General features: G+C 38.8%; 1 protein-coding gene across 1 annotated transcript in view; it reads left to right on the top strand.

Annotated features, from left to right (window-relative positions):
* Positions 1-22,440, top strand: part of LOC126273378 (glutamate receptor ionotropic, delta-1-like) — a 91,622-nt gene extending 69,182 nt beyond the window's left edge. Inside the window, exons 2-4 of the mRNA XM_049976930.1 lie at positions 14,090-14,112; positions 16,089-16,110; positions 21,100-22,440. Of these exons, the coding sequence (XP_049832887.1) occupies positions 14,090-14,112; positions 16,089-16,110; positions 21,100-22,440 (1,386 nt within the window). The remainder of the gene's footprint in view (positions 1-14,089; positions 14,113-16,088; positions 16,111-21,099) is intronic.
* Positions 22,441-24,044: the final 1,604 nt, after the last annotated feature.

The raw sequence follows: 24,044 nt of genomic DNA on the forward strand, positions 1-24,044 counted from the left end.
GGCACACTGCTGGGGTACTGGCACACAGCACTCAAGAAGAGAATGCACAATGTGACCACAGCAGAATTACCACACTATAATGTCATTCTGATACCATTGCATGGTTAAATAAGACTGCATAACACACACATAGGGGTGTCTCCAGAATATCCAAACATTGCACAAAGTCCCAAGCTGATGATTTGAAAGCAACAGTTAGGACAATGCTTGGTAACTGTATGTCCATCTTTTCAGAGATGGTTGCGGGACTTGGTTGTTCAATACAGGATGTCAAATGTCTAGTTTCCAAACCGGTAACCAAATAAAACATGTTTGGGAACTAGATGGCTGAAAGGTGTTTTATTTGAATTCCAATGCTTGGTATGAGATAACTAGTATAAATACAAGTGTAACTCAAAAGTTATTTGCAGTGTAGCTATACCTTTTACTGCAATGCAAAGCAAGGGGACTATATTGTAAAATGATGTAACTGTGTATTATTCTGAGGTGAATCAATGGCCCCTTAATGCCTCTTTGAGTGGACCAAACAAGTGGTAGTCGGAAGGGGCAAATTAGGATTAACAGAGGACGAGTCATTATCTCAAACTTGAGGTGACAGAGCATTCCAGCAGTGTGGGCAGCGATACGTGGATCAGACAGGAATTTTTGTGCAACAACACAACACCTTTTGACAGTAGTCCTCAGTGTTTGCTTCAAATATCAGGCTTTAGCCTGTCAGTAAGCATCTCACTGTAGAGTTCACTGTTTATTGTTGTGTAACTATCCTGACTTGTGCATCCCAAACAGCGGTAAGCATAGTTTTGCTGCAGATGGTTGGGTTTCAAACTTTTTACTGCTGGGTGATTATGGATGTTTCCATTCCACACTTTGCCGTTTACTCTCTGACTCATAATGGTGGCTCCATGTTTTGACAACAGTGATGATTCTGTCTAAGAAGGTATCACGTTCATTATCATAGTGATCCAAATGTTTTTGGCAGAAGTCCAATTGATTTTGTGTGCACCACTGCAAGTTGTTCTGTGAGTTGTTTCAGGACTCATCTTGCAGAGACTCTCTGAAACCCAAGACTCTTGTAGATGATTTTGTAGACCAAACCATGATTAATTTGCAGACAATGTCAGGCCATGTCATGTGCACACTCAATGTTGTCCTCATTTGTGGCTTTGGATGATCATCTGGCTCATTCCTCATGCATAACACTTACATGACCATTTTGGAATTTTTCAAACCATTCATCAATATTCCATTGCGCCAAGAGACTGTTCCCATATTGTGCCAGAAGTCTTTGATGGGCTGCTGTCCCCGATACATCTTCCAACTGCAAAAACCAGCTCACCACTCATTGTTCCTCTTTAGTGCAATCTTCTAATGGAGCAGCCATTGTCTATCTGCAGCAAAAGAAAGAGAAATGGTGGAATTAGGACCAAACTTTCAAAGCAGGACCACGACACCATAACAATAAGACAAACAAGGACAGAGTCCAGTATGAACAACGTAAAAAGAGTTATGTCAACATTGCAGATAATTATAATTTTTTACTTTCCCTCATACTTCTAAACACAGGATCAGTCAATATGAAAGTCTTTCAAGTTACAGTTAATCCATGTTGATGCTATTCTGTGATGTGCCACTTTATGTTCATCTGATGCCTACAACTGCAAGACAGCAGCCAACTATCTTGATGCACTGCACTACCAAGGTTCACTGTTGCTGCCATCTTTGCTGCCACTGACGTGAAGACTTGAATACCTTCGACCAACAACACCTGGGCTTCTGGAAAGATTCATTCATGCTGCCTCCTGGCTGTACCCATGAGCAGCTCTCTTGCCAATATGCCAGGCCATATTTCTGCATGGCTACCATCGTCCCATGAAGATCTGTTGGCTGCCGACCAGGGTGCCAACTATGATGACCAAAAGAGTGCAGTGATGGAACAATTCACCAAGCTATTAGGTCCCAGCTGGACCGACAATGGCCACAGACCATGTTAGCATCCCATATGTTGATGCCTCCATGAAGTGAGAGATCCCTGACCATGTCAAGAAGCCATAAACTTCATTTTGGACATTGTGTCATTCTATCAGTAAGAGTCTTTCTGATAATACCTCTTATTTTATTACATAAGCCTAATTGCTATAGGATTTTAAGAAGAGTTATTCGGTCAGTTATAGCATAAGCCTTCTTGAAATCTACAAAGGCCACTATTAATTTCTTACTTCTACATTTCATGTGAGACAGAACCCTTTTAATATTCATGATCTGTCCTGTCCTTTTCTGAATTGTCCTTGGTATTCTGCCAACTGCAAGTCCAACTGTTTTTCTATCTTAATCTGATGCACTATCGAAAGACTCTTGTAATTATTAAGAGAAGAGGGATGCTATGATAATAGTTTACATCACTCTCTCACCTTTCTTATGAAATGGGAATGAGTGAATCAATGCATGGAAGTTCATTGGTGTCCCAGACATCATGGATTATTACAGGTAACCTTGTTTCCTGCACTTTTCCACATTTCAACAATTACTGATTTATCCCCTGGTGCCTTGTTGTTCTTTAGTGAATGTATGATCTGTTTAATTTCTTCTCTTGAAGGATGTAATAAATATGGATACATGGGTGTGCAATTTTGGAGCTTGAAACTTGATTTTGGAGACTCAGATTCACAATGGAGGAGTATATCAAAATAATTTCCCGTATATGATAGCTGCCCTTGTTATTGTAGGTGACTTTACCATTGAGGCCTTAGAAGTGTACACTTTGATTGTAATTGCCGAGACTTTGCTTAGCAATCATTTACAAGTCACTGGTGTTGTTCTTGGAATCTTCCTCCACCAGCGGAGGTAGTTCTTGTCGAAAGCATGTTTTTCACTGCATGCAATTTTAGCAGTCATTTTGTCATGTGCAGGGATTTAGTCCAGCTTTCTTCTATATCCTCTGACAGTTCTATTTTCTACTATGCAAGCTGCCTCTCTCATAAAACTTCATTACACAAGTAGGTCCACCATGTGTGTTCTTCAGTTTTGTTAGTGGGGCTGTGTTGTTAGCTGCTTTCACTAATGCTTCTTGCACTTTCTCCCAATTATCAGGCTCCTGGGACTTCATCTTCTGAGTAAACTTGTAAAATTATTTCTCCCCCCTGATTTATAATGGACAGGTGGAAGAAAAACCACATAGCATTTTTCTGTGTAGAATGTAGTAATAGCTGCCAAGAGCGGCGTATTAAGAGATTTGCATGATTTAGTGATATCTGAGACTTAGCTGCTGGTTTAAGTCAATCGTTTCTGATCAGCACTACTTTTATGTTCTAAAACCTCTCTCCCTTTACCTGCTCTGGAATGCATTCATCCTGATGCTGTGCTCCAACTAGAGTAGCATACATGGTCTTTAAATCACAAATCCTGTTCTAAGATAGAAACAGTTTTCACTACAGATTTGCCAAGCTGATACCCAAGGATCCTGCAATCCTGAGAAATCAAAGGCACGTTCATCAGTAAACATTGTTCCCTGAAATGCTGCAGTTAGGGTTTGATGCTGTGCAAGTATGCTGGTGAGGTGCTTCAGTTTGCCAGGTTTTATGAGAAGTTCTGCTGTTTGTGGTTGGGCTTGCAGATTGGAGCCTCTGACACCTCCAAACATGTTGGTGCTGCCTCCACAGACTCCAAAAGCCTGTTTGCATCACTCAAGATGATGATAGACTGGTTACACTGAGGGTAGCATTATTTGCTAAACTTTCCTGTATGCTTTTAACAGTTGAAAGGTGAAAAACTGTCAACTTGAGTCAGTGATGCATCATGCTGAAGAAAATTTTATCAAAGTTGTGAATTTTGGAGCCCCAATACTGATCATCTCACTGACTCAACTTCCCACTTGGACTGCTACCCAACCTTCCACTGGTTTGTTTGGCATAACAGGGGCATCTTTTGCAGGCCGGTATTATTTATAATAATACTGTATGTCAATTTCATTTTCTCAGAAATCAGCAACTGATATTTGTAACATCACCAGACAAAAAATTAGTCATTTTTGTTCGAGCTTTACTCTTTAAATGCATATATTATGATTTACTTACATATTTATGCACAATTTACCCAATTTATAATGGAATAGACTTCATATCTTGTAGGTAATTAAAGACATACCAATATACTCAATTACATAGGCCTACATAATTATAGCTATTTAATCATATTTTGAAATTTAATATATGTTCACAATTTGTACATCAAATATTGTGTCATATTGTAAAATGGATTTTCAGTCAACCGGCTATACAATTTTCTTTGAAATAACTTCCAAGTCATGCACCTCACTGACGGTGGTAATTTATTACATATTTTTAGAAAACTGTCTATGGGCAACTGGGCTGCTTTTACCAGTCTGTGACTTGGAAGATCCATTTTAATTTTTTTCACCCTTGTGCTGGTGAATGTTTCCTCTTACTTGAAATTCTTTTATATTCAGGTTAATGTATGATATTGTGACATATATGTAGAGCTTTACACTCGTGAGTGTCTCAAATTTTATATACAGAGGTTGACAGTGACCTCTTTGTTCACACCTACACATTTCTCGTATGATTACTTTTTATCTTCAATATTTAACTGATATGTGAAGAGTACCCCAATATCAGCAGTCCAAAGAAATGTGAGACTGGACTAGCCCAAAATACATCAGTTTTAAGTATTCAGATGTAACTACTTCTCTCAATTTCCACATTAGATTTGGTAACTATATATACAGACACACAAACAAACACAAACATACACACAAAATTCAAGCTTTCGCAACCAACGGTTGCTTCATCAGGAAAGAGGGAAGAAGAGGGAAAGACGAAAGGATGTGGGTTTTAATGGAGAGGGTAAGGAGTCATTCCAATCCCGGGAGCGGAAAGACTTACATTAGGGGGAAAAAAGGACAGGTATACACTCGCACACACACACATATCCATCCGCACATACACAGACACAAGCAAGGGCAAGAGAATGAATTTATATGTTTTTTTTATTTTGAGGACAGTAAAGCATTTAATAATTAATAACTGCCCGAAGTTAAAATCAATTAAATGTGCAATAATGGTTTACAAATGTCTGCTTGTGTCTCTGTGTGTGTGTGTGTGTGTGTGTGTGTGTGTGTGTGTGTGTGTGTGTGTGTGTGTGTGTGTGTGTGTGTGTGCATGTGTGTGTGTGTGCATGTGCGTGTGTGCGTGTGTGTGTGTGTGTGTGCGCGAGTGTATGCCTGTCCTTTTTCCCCCCTAAGGTAAGTCTTTCCGCTCCCGGTATTGGAATGACTCCTTACCCTCTCCCTTAAAACCCACATCCTTTCGTCTATCCCTCTCCTTCCCTCTTTCCCTCTCCTTCCCTCTTTCCTGATGAAGCAACCGTTGATTGCGAAAGCTTGAATTTTGTGTGTATGTTTGTGTGTCTATCGACCTGCCAGCACTTTTGTTTGGTAAGTCCCATCATCTTACGTATCTATTTCATGCATAATGCTGAATGCTGGCTTGCAAAATTATGAGCGCCTTTCTTCTGTTAGTATCCATTTGTCTGCTTCCATTGTATTGGCCAGATGCTGGATGCTGGCAAAGTTCCACTATCATAGTATAAATGCATACATGTTGTGTAAAAGTGTGCGATGTGGTGTACCAACAGACCATCACAACGGAAACAGACAGATGCACACTGGCAGAAAAAAGCCACCCATACTGCCACAAGCCAGCATCCAGCATTATGCTAGAAATAGATATGTAACTTATGAAAAACCATCTGAAGATGAACCTGAAAAGGTTCAAAAACCAGTTCATGGAATAATAAATAACTATTCAAAAAAATGACTGGTTGCAGTTTTATGTATTTACAGCCAGTGACATTTGTTGTAATACTCATGTGTATTGATGGATAGAATTATTGTTGTGTCATCTGCATAGAACATCCCAGAGTAAGAAACGTGATATGGCAAATATGGCAATTACAAATAAAATCATCCAAGAAATAATCCCTGTGGAACACCTGTCCCTACAATTTTTATCAGAGAATGACTTTTTCCAACTGTTACATATTGTTTTCTGTTATTCAAGTATGAAGCAATTACTTTCAGTTATGTACTATGTACTCCATAAAATTTAAGCTTCTCAAGAATTATTTCATAAGAAATGCAATCAAAGGCTTTGCTTAGGTCACATAAAACAAGTAAGACATTATTATTTATTTTCAAGAACTTTTGAAGTGGTATTTTCCACCAAATGTAACCAAAATGATTCTTTGCAATGAGTATATTTTCTTAAAAACAACCACGAGTTGGTTTTATATAAGTGTTTCAAATGTTTTGGAAATTATTAGAACTATTGATACTGGTCAATAATTTAAAAATTAGGTATAATTTTTGAAATCTTTAGTGAGTCAGAGAAAATATGCAGATGAGATGAATACTTTTCCCAACAATTGGTTCTTGATTTCAGTTTGTAGTAGCAGCTTTGTTGGCAGCAGAAGTCACATTTCAGGCTGAAGGGCTGGAAACTGACGTCCCAATAATTTCCTCAAGGTTTTTCCATATGTTTCATCAACACCAGCAGCTTTATGGTGAGTATCTGTTTCCCTCAGTCTGTAACATTTTAAGTCTGTACTGCTTCTAATTCTGGTATGCTGGGAGATCATATTTATTTCACGTAATGTTTAATTCTGTGTAGTAACATTGGCTTTCACAGTAACTTAGTGTTACCTAATACGACATCAGCAGTATTGGTGAAGTGAATCAAACTGTATTTGTATAAATTTTCTCTGCCCATAGAAATCAACAGCAACTGATATTTGTTGGCTTATTATGAAAAAATAGTCGTCTTTATCCTAGCATAATGTAACATCTCTGAGAGCATGTATAAACAGTGCAATTCACTAACCATGGACTGGAAAAAAGTTTTGAATGTGGGAGAGGTCTATGTTCATCCATTGCTGTTATACTAACTTGCAGAAGTGGTCAGACTGTAGGACTATCACTGATGGTGTTTGACCTTTAAGTGGCTTCAAAGATTACTAGCTATGGTCTAATCTTTATACTCTGCTTCCAGGCCAGATGCCTGTCTTTGAATGTTCCTTGTGTCAGACAGACCTAATTTTAGCCTGATGGACGTAAAAATTATCATTTTGGCTGGTGATGTTACAATCTTTCATAATGGCATGCAAATGGCAAAAGCTGGATATCAAGAAGTTTCATGTTCTGATTCAAAATATCTATTACATCAAGGAAAGAAATCATTTCTGTGGAATTCAAACATCTACAGGCAATTAATGACTCCCATCAAGCTTGCACCTTCTCTTACAGACCCTTCTCCTGTAACAATTTCAGAAATATAAGATGAACATGATGCCAAGAACCGTTCATGTACAGGATTTGTCTGTGGTTCATGTAGCTAGGTAACAAATTTCTGTTCTTGCAAGTTCACTGTTGATGTCTGTTCACCAGCTGTCCTCAGCCGGCTTTCTAAGTATGAACAAAGATTTCTTCCAAACAACCTGACTCTAAATGTTGATCTAATGTTATTCCATCCAGGAGGAACTGTGGAAGACCTGTATTAACTTTCTACAGGAGTACTGTCTTGTAGTTAATCCAATGTTTAGTGGTGCTTTAGTTACAATGATTCCTGTGGCATGAAGTTTCTCTCTTTCCTGTGACTTTGGATTTCCCTCTTCAAGTAAACCACAAGACTTGACTCCAAACTACGAAATGCTTCTTGACTAATACTGGGTATTGAATATTCTGCCACTGCTGACAAACCTGTAATATAGTAAAAGGTATACACCTGGGCAACATATCCATCCTTCAAAGGAGGGGCATGTTCACTGTGCCCGTAGCATCTGATAAAATACATGCATATCAGTGTATGCTTTTGGCTTTCAGTATGGCAATGAAACTCATACGATCTTTATTGACTTTTCTTTTTTGCAACATCACCTTACAAAACTTTTAAAAGATAAGTCTGTTGACTGTTTCAAGTCTGATGAGCAGAATAGTTTTCAAATTTCATCCCTTCAGGACTGCGACTGATATTAGTAGGCAGAATTATTTATTTTCACAAAGAATGTTCTCAGGGTGCATTGGTGTTGGTTTCTGGCTGAGTGGTAAATGCTGGCACTGTGTTTTTATATAATATAATATTTATATAATATAATAATTAAAAGTAAGGAGTGAAGTGATGTGTTAAAGTCTGTTTCTGGATAGAACAATACCTAGGTTTTTGGTAAACGCTCCAGAATATGTAAAAGAGCCTAAATAGCCTTAAACATGGCTGTTTCTCAGTGACTGTATACTAGTTTCAACATAGGAGTTACACAGCCAACTGGTTGCAAATAACTATTTGGCACATTGATCTTGGTTTCGAAATTTCTAAGGATGTCTTCATTGGAATGAAATTTTGAGAAACCCTATAAGATAATACATAGAAAATTAAATATGACAAAAAGCATTTACCAAGATGACAACTGTCATGGCATAAGGTTGCTTATGCAAAATGGAATGAACTATGGACCTTGCCGTTGCTGAGGAGGCTTGCGAGCCTCAACGATACAGATAGCCATACCGTAGGTGCAACCAGAACGGAGGGGTATCTGTTGAGGGGCCAGACAAACATGTGGTTCCTGAAGAGGGGTAGCAGCCTTTTCAGTGGTTGCAGGGCCAACAGTATGGATGATTGACTCATCTGGCCTTGTAACATTATGGCCTTGCTGTTGTGGTACTGCGAACAGCTGAAAGCAAGGGGAAACTACAGCTGTAATTTTTCCCGAGGGCATGTTGCTTTACTGTATGGTTAAATGATGATGGCGTCCTCTTGGGTAAAATATTCTGGAGGTAAAATAGTCCCCCATTTGGATCTCCGGGCGGGGACTACTCAGGAGGACGTCGTTATCAGGAGAAAGAAAACTGGCATTCTACGGAACGGAGCGTGGAATGTCAGATCGCTAAATTGGGCAGGTAGGTTAGAAAATTTAAAAAGGGAAATGGATAGGTTAAAGTTAGATATAGTGGGAATTAGTGAAGTTCGGTGGCAGGAGGAACAAGACTTCTGGTCAGGTGGATACAGGGTTATAAATACAAAATCAAATAGGGGTAATGCAGGGGTGGGTATAATAATGAATAAAAAAATGGGAGTGCGGGTAAGCTACTACAAATAGCATAGTGAATGTATTATAGTGGCCAAGATAGACACGAAGCCCATGCCTACTACAGTAGTACAAGTTTATGTGCCAACTAGCTCTGCAGATGACGAAGAAATTGAAGAAATGTATGATGAGATAAAATAAATTATTCAGGTAGTAAAGGGAGACAAAAATTTAATAGTAATGGGTGACTGGAATTCAGGATTAGGAAAAGGGAGAGAAGGAAACATAGTAGGTGAATATGGATTGGGTCTAAGAAATGAAAGAGGAAGCCGTCTGGTAGAATTTTGCACAGAGCATAACTTAATCATAGCTAACACTTGGTTCAAGAATCATAAAAGAAGGTTGTATACATGGAAGAATCCTGGAGATACTAAAAAGTATCAGATAGATTATATAATGGTAAGACAGAGATTTAGGAACCATATTTTAAATTGTAGGACATTTCCAGGGGCAGAATCGGACTGTGACCACAATCTATTGGTTATGAACTGTAGATTAAAACTGAAGAAATTGCAAAAAGGTGGGAATTTAAGGATATGGGACCTGGATAAACTGACTAAACCAGAGGTTGTAAAGAGTTTCAGGGAGAGCATATGGCAACAATTGACAGGAATGGGGGAAAGAAATACAGTAGAAGAGGAATGGGTAGCTCTGAGGGATGACGTAGTGAAGGCAACAGAGGATAAAGTAGGTAAAAAGACAAGGGCTAGTAGAAATCCTTGGGTAACAGAAGAAATATTGAATTTAACTGATGAAAGGAGAAAATATAAAAATGCAGTAAATGAAGCAGTCAAAAAAGAATACAAACGTCTCAAAAATGAGATCAACAGGAAGTACAAAATGGCTAAGCAGGCATGGCTACAGGACAAATGTAAGGATGTGGAGGTTTATCTCACTAGGGGTAAGACAGATACAGCCTACAGGAAAATTAAAAAGACCTTTGGGGAAAAGAGGGCCACTTCTATGAATATCAAGAGCTCAGATGGGAACCCAGTTCTAAGCAAAGAGGGGAAAGCAGAAAGGTGGAAGGAGTATATAGAGGGTCTATACAAGGGCGATGTACTTAAGGACAATATTATGGAAATGGAAGAGGATGTAGATGAAGATGAAATGGGAGATATGATACTGTGTGAAGAGTTTGACAGAGCACTGAAAGACCTGAGTCGAAACAAGGCCGCAGGAGTAGACAACATTCCATTAGAACTACTGACGGCCTTGGGAGAGCCAGTCCTGACAAAACTCTCCCATCTGGTGAGCAAGACTTATGAGACAGGTGAAATACCCTCAGACTTCAAGAAGAATATAATAATTCCAATCCCAAAGAAAGCAGGTGCTGACAGATGTGAAAGTTACCGAACTATCAGTTTAATAAGTCACAGCTGCAAAATACTAACGCGAATTCTTTACAGACGAATGGAAAAACTGGTAGATGCGGACCTCGGGGAGGATCAGTTTGGATTCCGTAGAAATGTTGGAACACGTGAGGCAATACTGACCTTACGACTTATCTTAGAAGAAAGATTAAGGAAAGGCAAACCTACGTTTCTAACATTTGTAGACTTAGAGAAAGCTTTTGACAATGTTGACTGGAATACTCTCTTTCAAATTCTAAAGGTGGCAGGGTTAAAATATAGGGAGTGAAAGGCTATTTACAATTTGTACGGAAACCAGATGGCAGTTATAAGAGTCGAGGGGCATGAAAGGGAAGCAGTGGTTGGGAATGGAGTGAGACAGGGTTGTAGCCTCTCCCTGATGTTATTCAATCTGTATGTTGAGCAAGCAGTAAAGGAAACAAAAGAAAAATTTGGAGTAGGTATTAAAATCCAGGGAGAAGAAATAAAAACTTTGAGGTTCGCTGATGACATTGTAATTCTGTCAGAGACAGGAAAGGACTTGGAAGAGCAGTTGAATAGAATGGACAGTGTCTTGAAAGGAGGATATAAGATGAACATCAACAAAAGCAAAACAAGGATAATGGAATGTAGTCGATTTAAGTCGGGTGATGCTGAGGGAATTAGATTAGGAAATGAGACACTTAAAGTAGTAAAGGAGTTTTGCTATTTAGGGAGTAAAATAACTGATGATGGTTGAAGTAGAGAGGATATAAAATGTAGACTGGCAATGGCAAGGAAAGCGTCTCTGAAGAAGAGAAATTTGTTAACATTGAGTATAGATTTAAGTGTCAGGAAGTCATTTCTGAAAGTATTTGTATGAAGTGTAGCCATGTATGGAAGTGAAACATGGACAATAAATAGTTTGGACAAGAAGAGAATAGAAGCTTTCGAAATGTGGTGCTACAGAAGAATGTTGAAGATTAGGTGGGTAGATCACATAACTAATGAGGAGGTATTGAATAGGATTGGGGAGAAGAGGAGTTTGTGGCACAACTTGACTAGAAGAAGGGACCGGTTGGTAGGACATGTTCTGAGGCATCAAGGGATCACAAATTTAGCAATGGACGGCAGCGTGGAGGGTAAAAATTGTAGAGGGAGACCAAGAGATGAATACACTAAGCAGATTCAGAAGGATGTAGGTTGCAGTAGGTACTGGGAGATGAAGAAGCTTGCACAGGATAGATTAGCATGGAGAGCTGCATCAAACCAGTCTCAGGACTGAAGGACACAACAACAACATGCAAAATTACATTGTGAGAAAGAAATAGTCAGAATTAAGAGAAGATGCGCTCAAGTTAAAAAAAAAAATACATTCCAGCCTTTGGCATGAGTGCCTAGCTAGGAACATCAGACTGCTTGGCCCAGTCACTTACATCGCTGCCATAAATACAATACAAGTTGCACACCTATAGTGTGCGGGCAGTGACAAGTGCCCACCTGAAACATTATAACAGAAATAACTGAAAAAAACGACAGTAATTTTAAAAACAAAATATAAACAAACAGAGCTTAATTTATTTTTTAAAATACACAGTAGTCAAGCAGATTAAGTATAGCTAAGAGCCCTCTATTAGACTTTATAGAAATTACTATTACATAAAGTACTGAGTAATAAAGAAATATCACACCAATAGCTGTACAGTCCAGAAAATATCTGCATGAAGGTAACTTTAATAGTACACATCTATGAGATTCGAAGAAAACCTTTTGGAACCAGAGGCAGGAAAATATAGTAAAAAATAGAGGAATCAATATTCCACAAGCAGTGGATTAAAACCACTGAAAAAATTTTGTTACATAGTTGTAACTGTTCACTGAGGATGAAGCCATCGTTCTCAGAAATATGCTTGAAAATCTCTTTCATATTTCAGAATGGCACATGTCACTTGTATTGTTTTTGTGACAGTAGTGTAAGCGACTGGACTGATCAGCCTGATGTTGTTCCTAGCTAGGCACGTGTGCCAAAGGCTGGAACATGTTTTGTTTTATTTTTTGACTTGAGAATATCTGCTCTTAATTCTGACTATTGCTTTCTCACAATGTGTCTTCATGTAAAGTAACCTTGTACATCATGACAACTGTCACGTTAATGCTTTTTGTGATACTTTTTTTCTATGTATTATTTTATAGGGTTTCTCAATATTTCTTTCTGATGAAGACATCCTCAGGAAGAAGGAGAAGAAGAAGAGAGAGATAATATAGCATAAATAATATTCAAACAGGTCAGCATACAATTAATAATTGTAAAACAATGCATTCCAAGTCTTAACAGTTCTCAAAGCATACATTTTATTATTCTCTGTGACTCAGTAGCAGACACTAGAGAAGTCTCCCAAGGTTGAACAAGGTCTCACAGTTTTTCGAGCATGACATGTAGTGATACATCCCAATTCTTGAATGAAAGGTATCACATCCTTAAACACATATGTCAGAGAAAATATGTTTGCGATAGAGTAGTTGATGAGTTGTGAGCACCCCACTGTTGTGAGGTGTTTTAAATCATAGTTACTAATAACATAGCTAATGATCCAGTGAATGTACAGAAGGGGATAGCAGTCAGACAACCCAACCTGCTGAGGTGACTATAGAAATTCCATGGAGTGGCCAGTGCAGAAGAAAGGGCTCCATGAAATCTAAGAACGTGAAATGTCAAAGATAATAAATGTATTGTAATTGTTACCTATCAAGTTGAATATCAGATATGTTACATAGGTAGTACAGAAAGGCAGTATACATCTTGGCAGCTGTCCTCATTTATCATGTATTGAGTTGTAATTTTGTAGCTAATATAAGAATGTGAATTGCATCTCACTTCTTATTTATGTGGTGGAGAGAATCAGAACAAGTAGTTAAATTTCAGCAGTTTTGTCTGCATCCTGTATGGAGGTAGAGTCTGAGCCAGGTTGTAGGAAGAAGACACACGGATTCAGGGCACAGGCTAGCTGGACCCTGATTAATAGTTCTTCATGGTAACAGAATATTCTGTAAACCATTATTATGTCTTTGATGGCTGAAACGGGGTTTGGCAAAGCTGATATTCTTGATCATGAGGCTAGTCACTGGCCCCAGTCCACTATTATGGGATACTCTGGGTATACTTCTGCCGCCATACATCAGTGTGTACTTTTGGCTTTCCGTATGACAATGTTGGGTGTAATGGAAGAATGAGAATCTTGGCCTAATCACAAAGACTATGAGGATGGTACAAGCCTAAATAAAAAATAATACTCATGTTTAAGGTGTGCTACACACCAGTGGGGAGATGGTTGTTGAGGCATAAATGGCAATCTGCACCACCTGCTGCACCTTAGTTACATTAGGATTGCTGAGGTACGCATCATTCAGCCTGGTTTGGCAAATATTTCTCTAGCATCTCATATGATTACAATTTGATCAGAAAACATAAAGAAAATTCTTAACTCTTTGAGTATACTGACTGAGAGGAGTAGCACGCATGACTTAAAGAGGGCTTTACGGGCAGACCCCTAGAGAATGCCTCAAGAAGAATGTAATTCCATGACAATAACAGGACACAAAAATGCTAGAATGGATACATGCTATATGATAAAAGATTATCTGGCCACCCCTGCATGAGGACGTACCAAAACAACAGAATAACATTTCCATGGGTGGAGCTTGTGTAGTATGCATTTCTGCCTCTAGGCGTATATAGCAAACTCATTGTCAGTCAACTGCCACCTGTGTTGTCAATGTGGCTTGTTCTGTTCATCTGCAGTGATTGCTTTTGCTAGCACTATTTTGTTCTTGTTTCATTTTTTATGATGGCAAGTTTAAGTGAACAATGTGCAGCTGTGAAACTTTGTTTTCTATTTGGTTAAAATGTTTCTGAAATTGTTTTAATGTTGAAAAGAGCTTACTAAGATAATGCTATGGGGAAAACTCAAGTGTACGAGAGGTTTGCTTGATTTAAAAATGGTGACACATCAATTGATGGAAAACCTCATTCTGGGCATCCATCAACTGCCCGAATCAAAGAAAATATTGAAGAAATTCAAGAGCTTGTGCTCACAGACTGTTGACAGACGACTGATCATCTGTCAGAGATTAGTGGGTTATCTTGGAGCTTGGTCCAGTGAATTTGTGGCAGACAGAAGACTGGTTCTTCCATCAAGGCAACACACCTGCACACACAGCCATTTTTGTTTGACAGTTTTTGGCTGAAAATGTCATGATTCCACTGCCCCACACACCTTAGTCACCTAACCTGATTCCATACAACTTTTTCTTATTTCCACACATGAAAAGGGACATGAAAGGACACAGATTTGACAACATTTAAGAAGTCAAGAAAAAAACAAGGGAGGAGCTGTCAGCCATTTCTAAAGATGACCACAAATAATGGAAGCACCAGTGAGACAAATGTATTAATTGTAATGGAGAGTATTTTAAAGGCAATAAGGTTGTTTTGTAAACAATTTGAAAATGTATAGCCTTTAAAAAATAATTCCCATTTTTTTAACCCCCTTGTATAATGAGGAACTGACCACTAGATGTCATGAGAAGTGTGAAAGGAGAGTATCATATTGTGTTGTCAGTAGAGAAGCAGTAATAGCAGACTTGATCATGACAGCTCAGTAACTTTGAACATGGACTAGTCATTAGATTTAACCTGATTAATAGAGCCATCAGGAATATTTCAATCATTCAAAAGCTGACCTAACCAGGTTTTTATGATGCAACTATGAAGTGGAAACTCAAAGGAAGCTAATCCAAGACCAGACAGACCTCATGTAATGACAGACCATCAGGCATTGGAGAGAGTGGTTGTAAAAAATCACAGAGGAAGGAATCACTTGTGAGTTCCAAAGGGAAACCAGCAATCCAGCTGGCACAATTACTGTGTGTAGGGAGTCAAAAAGTATGGGGGTACAATCATTCAAGCAGTGCCTCATAAGCCACATGTTTCTGTAGTCACACTTAAGGTGGTTTAAAGATAGACACCACTTGATGATGGATGATAGGAAATGGGTGATTTGGAGTTGTGAATCATGCTACAGCCTGTGCCAATCCAGTGGAAGAGTTTGGGTTTGAAAAATGTCTGGAGAATGTTACCTGCCAACATGTATAGTGCCAGAGGATGTGGTGTCCTGAATGCAGGTATTTTTTGTGTTTAGGTGTGACCCCCTTATTTCACTTAAAAATGCTAAATGCAGAAAGATTTGAACATCTTGTACAGCATTATGCTGCAGACAGTAGAGGAACAGTTCCGAGATGATGACTGTACTAGGATGACAATGCACCTTGCCATTAGACAGCAACCATGGGGCAATAATTCATGGACAATAACATTTCTGAAATGGATCAGCCTGTCCAGAAGCCCAACCCGAATGCAATGAAACACTTATGGGATGAGTTGAAACATCGACTTCCCTCCAAACACCAGCATTCAACTTTACTACCTTATCTGGTTCAACCCTCTATGATGGCCATTGAGACACCTAAGTGAAAGTGTTCCCAGTAGAGTCCAGTTCATCATAAATTCAAATGGTGGACTCATCCATTATTAATGTCTGCATGTATATGTCTAAATACTTTTGATAAGATAGTGAATTGTAATACAGAGAGGTGAGGGATTTTTTAAAAAAGTGTTCTTTTTCTAAACCCATAGATCCTCAGCAAACAGTTTTGGTAATTATAAATCCATCAAAAGGTCAAGAGCTGGCCCACTCATGGTAGAAAGTACTATACTATGAAAAGAGATCATACTTGCGCAGGAGAAGAATCCAGTCCATTATAGTCTAGTGAGTAGAATGCAATAGTGGAGAAGTGCAATGGCCCCCTTAATTCCAGCAGATGTGTTATGAGCTGCAGAGATATAATGTTATAGGCACATCTGAATGTTAAAGAAGTAAGAAGTTGATAACCACAGAAGGAAAGAACATGACAAAGGAAGGTAGCGGCAAACTACCTTAAACGTGCAGCTTTCCTTTCACCCCCTGAAGTATGTGTAAACTGCTCAGACACACACCTTGTTCAGAGTAGGAACTGCCTAATGTACATGGAGGAAGGAGAAATCAACAAATAAAAGTACTGCATTGAATGTGCCAAAGCAATAATGAATATAAAAGTGACTTTTTGATGTATGTGCAAATGTAACCTGCAGAAAGCACAGACTACTTGCATAAAAAATTACTTTTCAGTTTTTTTGTTTGGTGAGCAGTTAGTCAATAACCAACAAAAAAGTTTTTTGTCTTTAGCGAGGACTTTTAGAAATCATTGATGGAAGGAACAGAGAGCCACACCAGGTGTTGAATAAGCAGCTACACAGGACTCTTCCTGTCTGGGCCATGATCATAAGATGTGGTGGTACATATGAGGAGAACTATGGAACACAAAACTCGCTAGATGACTTCACCAAGTAGCGCTGTTATGGCTGACAGAAGTACAGTGTATGCAGAGTTAGTGACAGACCTCTTCTACTTGGTTCGCTACTGAAGCCTGTCACGCATTTTGGGACCGATGGCTCCTCTGGAGAATCAGTTCCACGAAATCGTTATAACATTTGAGTTACACAAAAGTAATGACATTTCTGTAGAATGGTACATAACTCTTCAATTCTTTTCACCATTATCTATACATCGTTTGATAATTTGTATGCATTGAAAAGTCACCCTGTATATAAAATCCTGTAGTCTCCTGTTTTTGCAAGCATTTCATTCAACTTAAAAAAAAATTTTTAGATTGACACCTGGTTCCACAGGTATAATAACCTAAAAAAAGAAATTAACCAGTGTATTCACAGTGGTTCTAAAACTTATTTCAGTCTGAAGCAGTTAATGTCATCAAAAATCTCGCAGTTAAGACCAAACTTAGAATGTATAATGCAATGATAGTACCAGCGTTGTTATATGGGGCAGAAATGTTATGTATCACAAAAAGGCCAATGGAATGGAAAATAATGAGGAAGATCTTTGGACAAATCTGTAAAGAGTACACATGGAGATGCAGAAAGAACCAGGAATGGCGTGACCTAATGAAACAATCTAACATCATGCAGAAAATGGAAGCACAGAGAATAAGCCTGTCGGGCCACATTGCCAGAAAGCCAGAAATGTGCTGGGCTAATGTTGTGCTTATGGCAAAGTCTGATGCAATTCCACCAATTGGAAGACCAAGAAAGTGATGGGAGGATGAACTGCAGAAGGACCTTCAGCAGATGAGTGTCCATGAGAATTGGATCCAAAGTACACAAGATCACCATCTGTGGAGGAAAATCATAAGGTCAGCACATGATCTTCAGGGCCTGTGGTTGCCAATATGTATTTAAGTATGCGTATGTTGAAAGTAAATACTTCCACAGAAATACAGCTACTATTAGGTTGTAGTACAAGTCCTTTTCATGTAATCATTAGAGGCCGTCCCAAATGAGGACCTCCAAAAGTTAAGACTGCAACAGAAAAAAAATTGTAACCCAAAATACTGAAGCCATTCATCCATGGCTAACATGTCGACAAGGAGAGCAGAAAAGCTCAGGACAGAACAAAATTCACTAGTATCAACTGGCACTATACAACTGACTCTCTGTATTTCAACATGATGTAATCCAAAACATGGTTGATCATCTTGCTTGGGTCTTTTAGCAGGCTGCCAGAGAATATGGTATGCATGCTTTGGGTATAGTCTCCAGGCACCATATCTGTGGTGGAATCAAGATTGCCTTTCATTGATCAACGATAGGCACATAGCTCTGTAAAGATTGCAGTTAAGTTTGTCAGTCAAATGCCTTGCAGCCATGTGGATAGCAACAGTGACAGCCAAACACATAATTACATAGAATAAAAGAAGATCATGGGAAAAGTTCATGAACTCTGTCACCACCTGCACAAGTGAGGAGGATTAACGGTAAAAGTAGAACAGAGATGAGACATTTTTGTTATCCAGACAAAGGAGCACCTCATGTATCACTTGTGACAGATAGAAATTTTCTAACTAAGGCCTTGCAAAAATATCCATGGTTGCTATTAGAGAGGCACAAAATGTTTTAAACTTCACACAGTATACAACAAATCTTATATTTCAGATTATGGTTTTAAAGAAATACTGTATTTAATGAATTTTTTTGAAAAATGTCAAAATCTTAAAGTCATTTACACTGATGAGTCCCACAAAGCAGAAACAATCAACTGTTTGACTGTTTTTCCTGGCAGTGTCACTAGCATCTGCCATCAAAAGGAACTTTTCATATTCAGTGCACAGTTCTATGTGATCATGAAGGGTGAGATGTGAGCAATACAAAAATCTGCACAGCTTCCATGAATGCCCTGCAGAGTATTCAACAAATGTACACAGTTGACAAAATGGTCCAGGACGTCCTGGATAATCTCCTCTTGTTACAGCATCAAGGGAAGGAGGTGTCATTTTGCTCAGTATCAGTGCCTTTGAGAATGCTCATTAATTACAAGGGGCATTCAATGAGCAATGCAAAACATTTTTTTTTTTCTAAAAGCAGGTTGGTTTTATTATTTATCATTATTTTTGCTACAAAACCCTATTTTTCAATGCAACAGCATTATGCCACCTTACCGGAAGGACCCGTATGACCACATAGTACCACTTTATTGATCAACATTGGAGCCAACATCTTGCTGCATCAATAACTTCCCCATCATCCACATATTGCTTCCCATCGAGTGCAAGCTTCATTGGGCCAAACATGATGGAAGCCCTTTATGGTCTTCTGTTAGGCACCAAGGAACCCAGCAGGCACACAACTTTGAGTACTCCAACTGGTGGTCGAGTGTGTCAGCACTACCGACAAAGGGGTCTAGTTCTGCAGTGAGGTGTTTGATTGTGATCTTTCGATCACCTCCAGTCACAATCTTTGCCCATTCCAACGCTGCAGGAGTCACTGCTGTGTGCGGTCAGCTGGCAAGCGAGTGATAAGACAGGTTTGTCGATAACTCTGACAGGGCTAGGAAGTGCTGAAAAGACTGTTAATGGGACACTGTCCCATGACTCATATCACATCCTTCAGGGGAAGGATCCACAAGTTTGTGGTGTAGCAGTTGTGGTGTGCCATATTTTTATTTGATTACATTTTATGTTCTGGAAAGAGGGCAGATATCACCTGTGATAAGAATTTGCCCTCTATTTTGGATAACAATGAGCAAATACAGTATGCAGAAGGTTTCAACTTTATGTGTGTTGTACAAACTCATGCTTCAACTATGAACATAATATTTTAGTGAGAGTCAGAGTGGCTGGGCTATCCTTTAAGTCAGAAAACAACAAAAAACGTTAAAATGTCAGCTCAATCACTTTTCCACATTATAAAAACACTGAAATTGATGCATTTCAAAGGTCAAGCCTTGTTCATCAGAAATATTATTACATACAAGGATCTCTAAAAGTGATCAAGATAAAAATATAAATAATAAAATTTCCTAGTTGAGCACTAGTATTTCTATTTTTATCTTCATTGTTTTCATAGATTCTTGTATAATAATTCTGATGATGACACCATCAAAATCATTAATTTTGGTGGTTTTACACTGTAAGAAGCTGGTTGAGCCAACATTTTAACAAGGATTGCATCATGTCCATTACAGATCAGATCAAACTGGATATTTTTATTTATACCATTATTTTAAAGTTTGGTTGACCCTTTAACGTTTCTCAAAAATTCAGGTTTCCATTAGCAGTCTTTTGTGATTTTTCATATATATTGGCATGTGTTTGAAACTAGACTAGCTTTTACAGTTTTATCAAAAACTTTACTCACTTTGATCATACTTTTTTCTCCATACTTTGATCATACTTTTTTCTCCATGAAAACAGCACCAGCATTATCAACCATTCTGCCATGGCCCTTAGCACAAGCTTATTATCACCATCCTTCAAAGAGTGACTCTTTCTATGTCCTTTGTCAACAACATTGCTGCTCACCCAAGCTTTGTGCCCCGTGTTGACACAAAGTGACTGAGGTGGCAGTATCATCCCACTCAACATTTACCAAGCAGTTAACTCCCTTCCACACAGTTCCACATAATTTACATGCCCCTGAAATTACTATTACTTTCAATATGCAGGATAACTAATTTTTGGTCCATGAGCTTACTAATCTCAGGTGACATTTCATGGTCACACTTCCCATCTCATACCTTTTCTTGCCACAGGTGCAAGCAGATACGGTGGATTGGTTGAGACTGTCTTGGCATCTGCGTACAAGAAAATTACTGACCTCATCCTATGGCAGCAGAGGTGGGTCGTCGTCTCATTGCCAGTGGTTCGTAATAGCGGCTATTTTGCAGACACATTACTACGGACACTGCAGTTAGATGCTTGTTCAACTATAGAAATTTCCTCTCCCATGGATGGAAAGCACAAACATTCTTCAGAACAGCAACACACTGACAATGCCTACATCATCTTAACAGTAGAAGATAGCCCCAAACAGGAGTTGATCCAAAGGATGGTGACACTGCATACAAGAATATCATGGAATGCCAGAGCCTATTTTTTCATTCTTTGGTGGTTTCATGCAAAAAATTGTACTGCTGTAAACAGACTGCTCATTTTACATTCTTTATTACAGGAACTAAGGATGCTATTTGTTTATCGTGTGTTGGTCTTTGTACCTGTGACACAGGGCAAAATCATAGCTGCTGATGTGTGTATATACTCGTGGCCACCATTTGACATTAACAGCCACTGTCCTGATACAAGTGCAGCAGCTCTCCAGATACACAGATGGTCAAACATAAGCTTTACCCAGTGGAAGTACGATAGTCAACCACTCGGCCATGACTTGTTCAACAACCTCGGAGGCTGCCCTGTCAGAGTTATTGCAGTGCCCTTTCCTCCTTTCATTTTGAAAGAAAGTTTTCATACAAATGGGTATCGTCAGTTTGCAGGAATGGAAATAAATTTGCTAAATGAAATTTCAAAGGCAATGAACTTCAGTATTCATTATGTCAAAACAACTTTAAATAACAAAGATAGAGGTGTGTTGTTACCAAATGGATCATGGACTGGAGTCCTGGGGCAGATAAAACGGCGAGAGGCAGATATTGCAGCTTTCACATTCGCAATAAATATTGAAAGATATAAATACTTTGATTTTTCGGCCTACCACCTTATAGATGAGTTTCACTGGGTAGTTCCAAGAGCAATCCAGAAAGCAGAATGGAAGAATTTAGTAATCGTATTTTCTCCTGCACTGTGGGTGCTTGTAGTGATATCTCTTGTTGCCTTCTCATTATTGGCACGACTCTCATTGGCAAACAGTCTTATGCTACTCAGGGAAACATTTCCAACATTCCTCTGTGTGCTGAAAATGCTGGCAATTCTGCTGGGATCCAGCAATGGAGATAACCACCGCCTTTCCATAAGGAAGTATATTATCATTCCATGGATACTGGCATGCATCATACTGAATGCTTCTTACCAGACAACACTCATAAGTGCCCTCACAAAACCAGGTTACGAATATCAGGTATCAACAGAAGAAGATATTCTGCACTCAGGAATGAGAATAGAACTGCTCCCAGTTTTTAATTATTACTTCAGCAACCTCAATGACCCTACAGAGAGTGAGATCTCACAACGGAAGATCAACATAGCTGACCTGCCAGCTTCATACAATCGCACTGCCTCCTCCAAGAACATTGCTACCGTCAGCAGCAGGCAGTTTTGGTTGTACCACGGTGCATCTTACCTGGATGAGCAGCAACAGCCACTTCTGTATGCCTTTAAGTCAGCAATCAGCTTCAGTCTACATGGGTTGTTGATGCCTCGAGGCAGTCCCCTCAAGCCAAATATTGACGCTGTTATCAAAAGTATTAGAGGCAGTGGACTCTTGAACAAGTGGCTTCATGATGTCAACCAGCGAAATTTATTGCAACAGTTCAGTCATTCTGGTGAAACACAGGTATAGTACAAAGAAAAGCCTACATGCACTATGTTATGATATTCCACTGAAAATAAATCATACATTCACTCTTTATTTGAAACACCAAGGGCCTCTTTGTTTTGTTAATGAAGTTGAGTTAATAACTGAAAGGGGCAAATTAAAGTGTATCCTAGACTAGTATTTTAACACAGATCTCTGCCTTACAAATTCAGTGTGCTACCAATTATACTACCTGAGCAAGCCTCATGAACTTACTTGAAACTTCAGTTTGTCAAGGATTCCTCTTTTCCATCCAAACCCTGCACAGGATCTCCCACAATGCTGAAAGACAAGTACCTCTGAGAGAAAGGACATACTGAAGAGTCTGGCTCATTCACAGACTCAATATTGTTGCTGAGAAAATACTACTTTTATTCTCAGCTGAGTATATGCTGCATTCAAATCATGAAACAAGTTAAAACTGTGTGCCAGGCTGAGATGTGAACTTGGATTCCTGCCTTTTGCAGGAAATGTATTACCAATTTTGAGGAGGTAGATAAACCAAAACTTCCAGTTACATCCTTTCCCTTGTCTAGTCTCACATCATTGTGGGACAGTCACTTCAGGGTAGGCAATTGCCCGATCATAAAATTTGGAAGATTTGTGTTTGTCTATATGTCATGCTCAGGTGGTGTCATTAGTAGCACACTGACTGTTAAGGCAAGAATCTGGATGTGAATATGTCTGACACAGTTTTAAGTTGCCATGAACAGTTATTACAGAAAATTCTCAGCATATAGTAAAAGAATTGTTTATAAGTTAAGCGTATGTATTGAAATCATAGAAACCAATAAGCATAAGCATTTACATAGTCATATTTCATTACAACACCTGTAATATGAAGTCAAGTTTTACTATGAAAAGGAAAGCAAGTAATATTTTTCTCAGACATTTGTTAATGAATTGCAAGGAACTGTAATTAATACAAAAGTGCATCTCAGTGAGTGCATAAAACCCAATTTATTTTCATTAGAATAATGTTTCTTTTTATGGTAGATAGAGGCCATGTTATACTTCATGCTGTAAATAAAGATTTCCTAATCTGGAATATAATGGCCAATGAAATTTGTCTGCAATTCTATTAGGAATTAGTAGAGATGCAGATTCTTGCTTTAAATACAGGGTGTTTCAGCACAGGAGTTGCAAATTATCAGCAGAGAGAGTGTACACTGAGATGAAGGAAAATCACATAGCAGTGCATGGTTGAAACATCTTTCTGATGCAGTAGTGATGATACAAAACAAAATAAAGGAAGAACACAAATAGGGTGAGAAAACATGTTTATTATGCTTCATATAGCAGCAACCAAAGAAGTAGGAATTCATGACCACAGACCTAGGTGCAGGCCTCACGTCTCTAGTGCATAAATCTGATATTCTAGGAAAAACCAGACATGTCCCAGACGTCCTCAGAAGTTGCGACAATGCATGCAAAAAGTTCCTAAAGACTGTTAATGGGGTCTTGTACACCTATGTCTTGACATATCCCCAGAGGAAGTAGTCAATGCAAATGAGTTATGGTGCTCTCACTGGCCAATGCACCAAACCACCCCTGCTGACTTGATGTTGATGATATATTACATTCAGGTT

The sequence above is a fragment of the Schistocerca gregaria genome, chromosome 5 (genome assembly GCF_023897955.1).
Source record: "Schistocerca gregaria isolate iqSchGreg1 chromosome 5, iqSchGreg1.2, whole genome shotgun sequence".
NCBI lineage: Eukaryota > Metazoa > Arthropoda > Insecta > Orthoptera > Acrididae > Schistocerca > Schistocerca gregaria.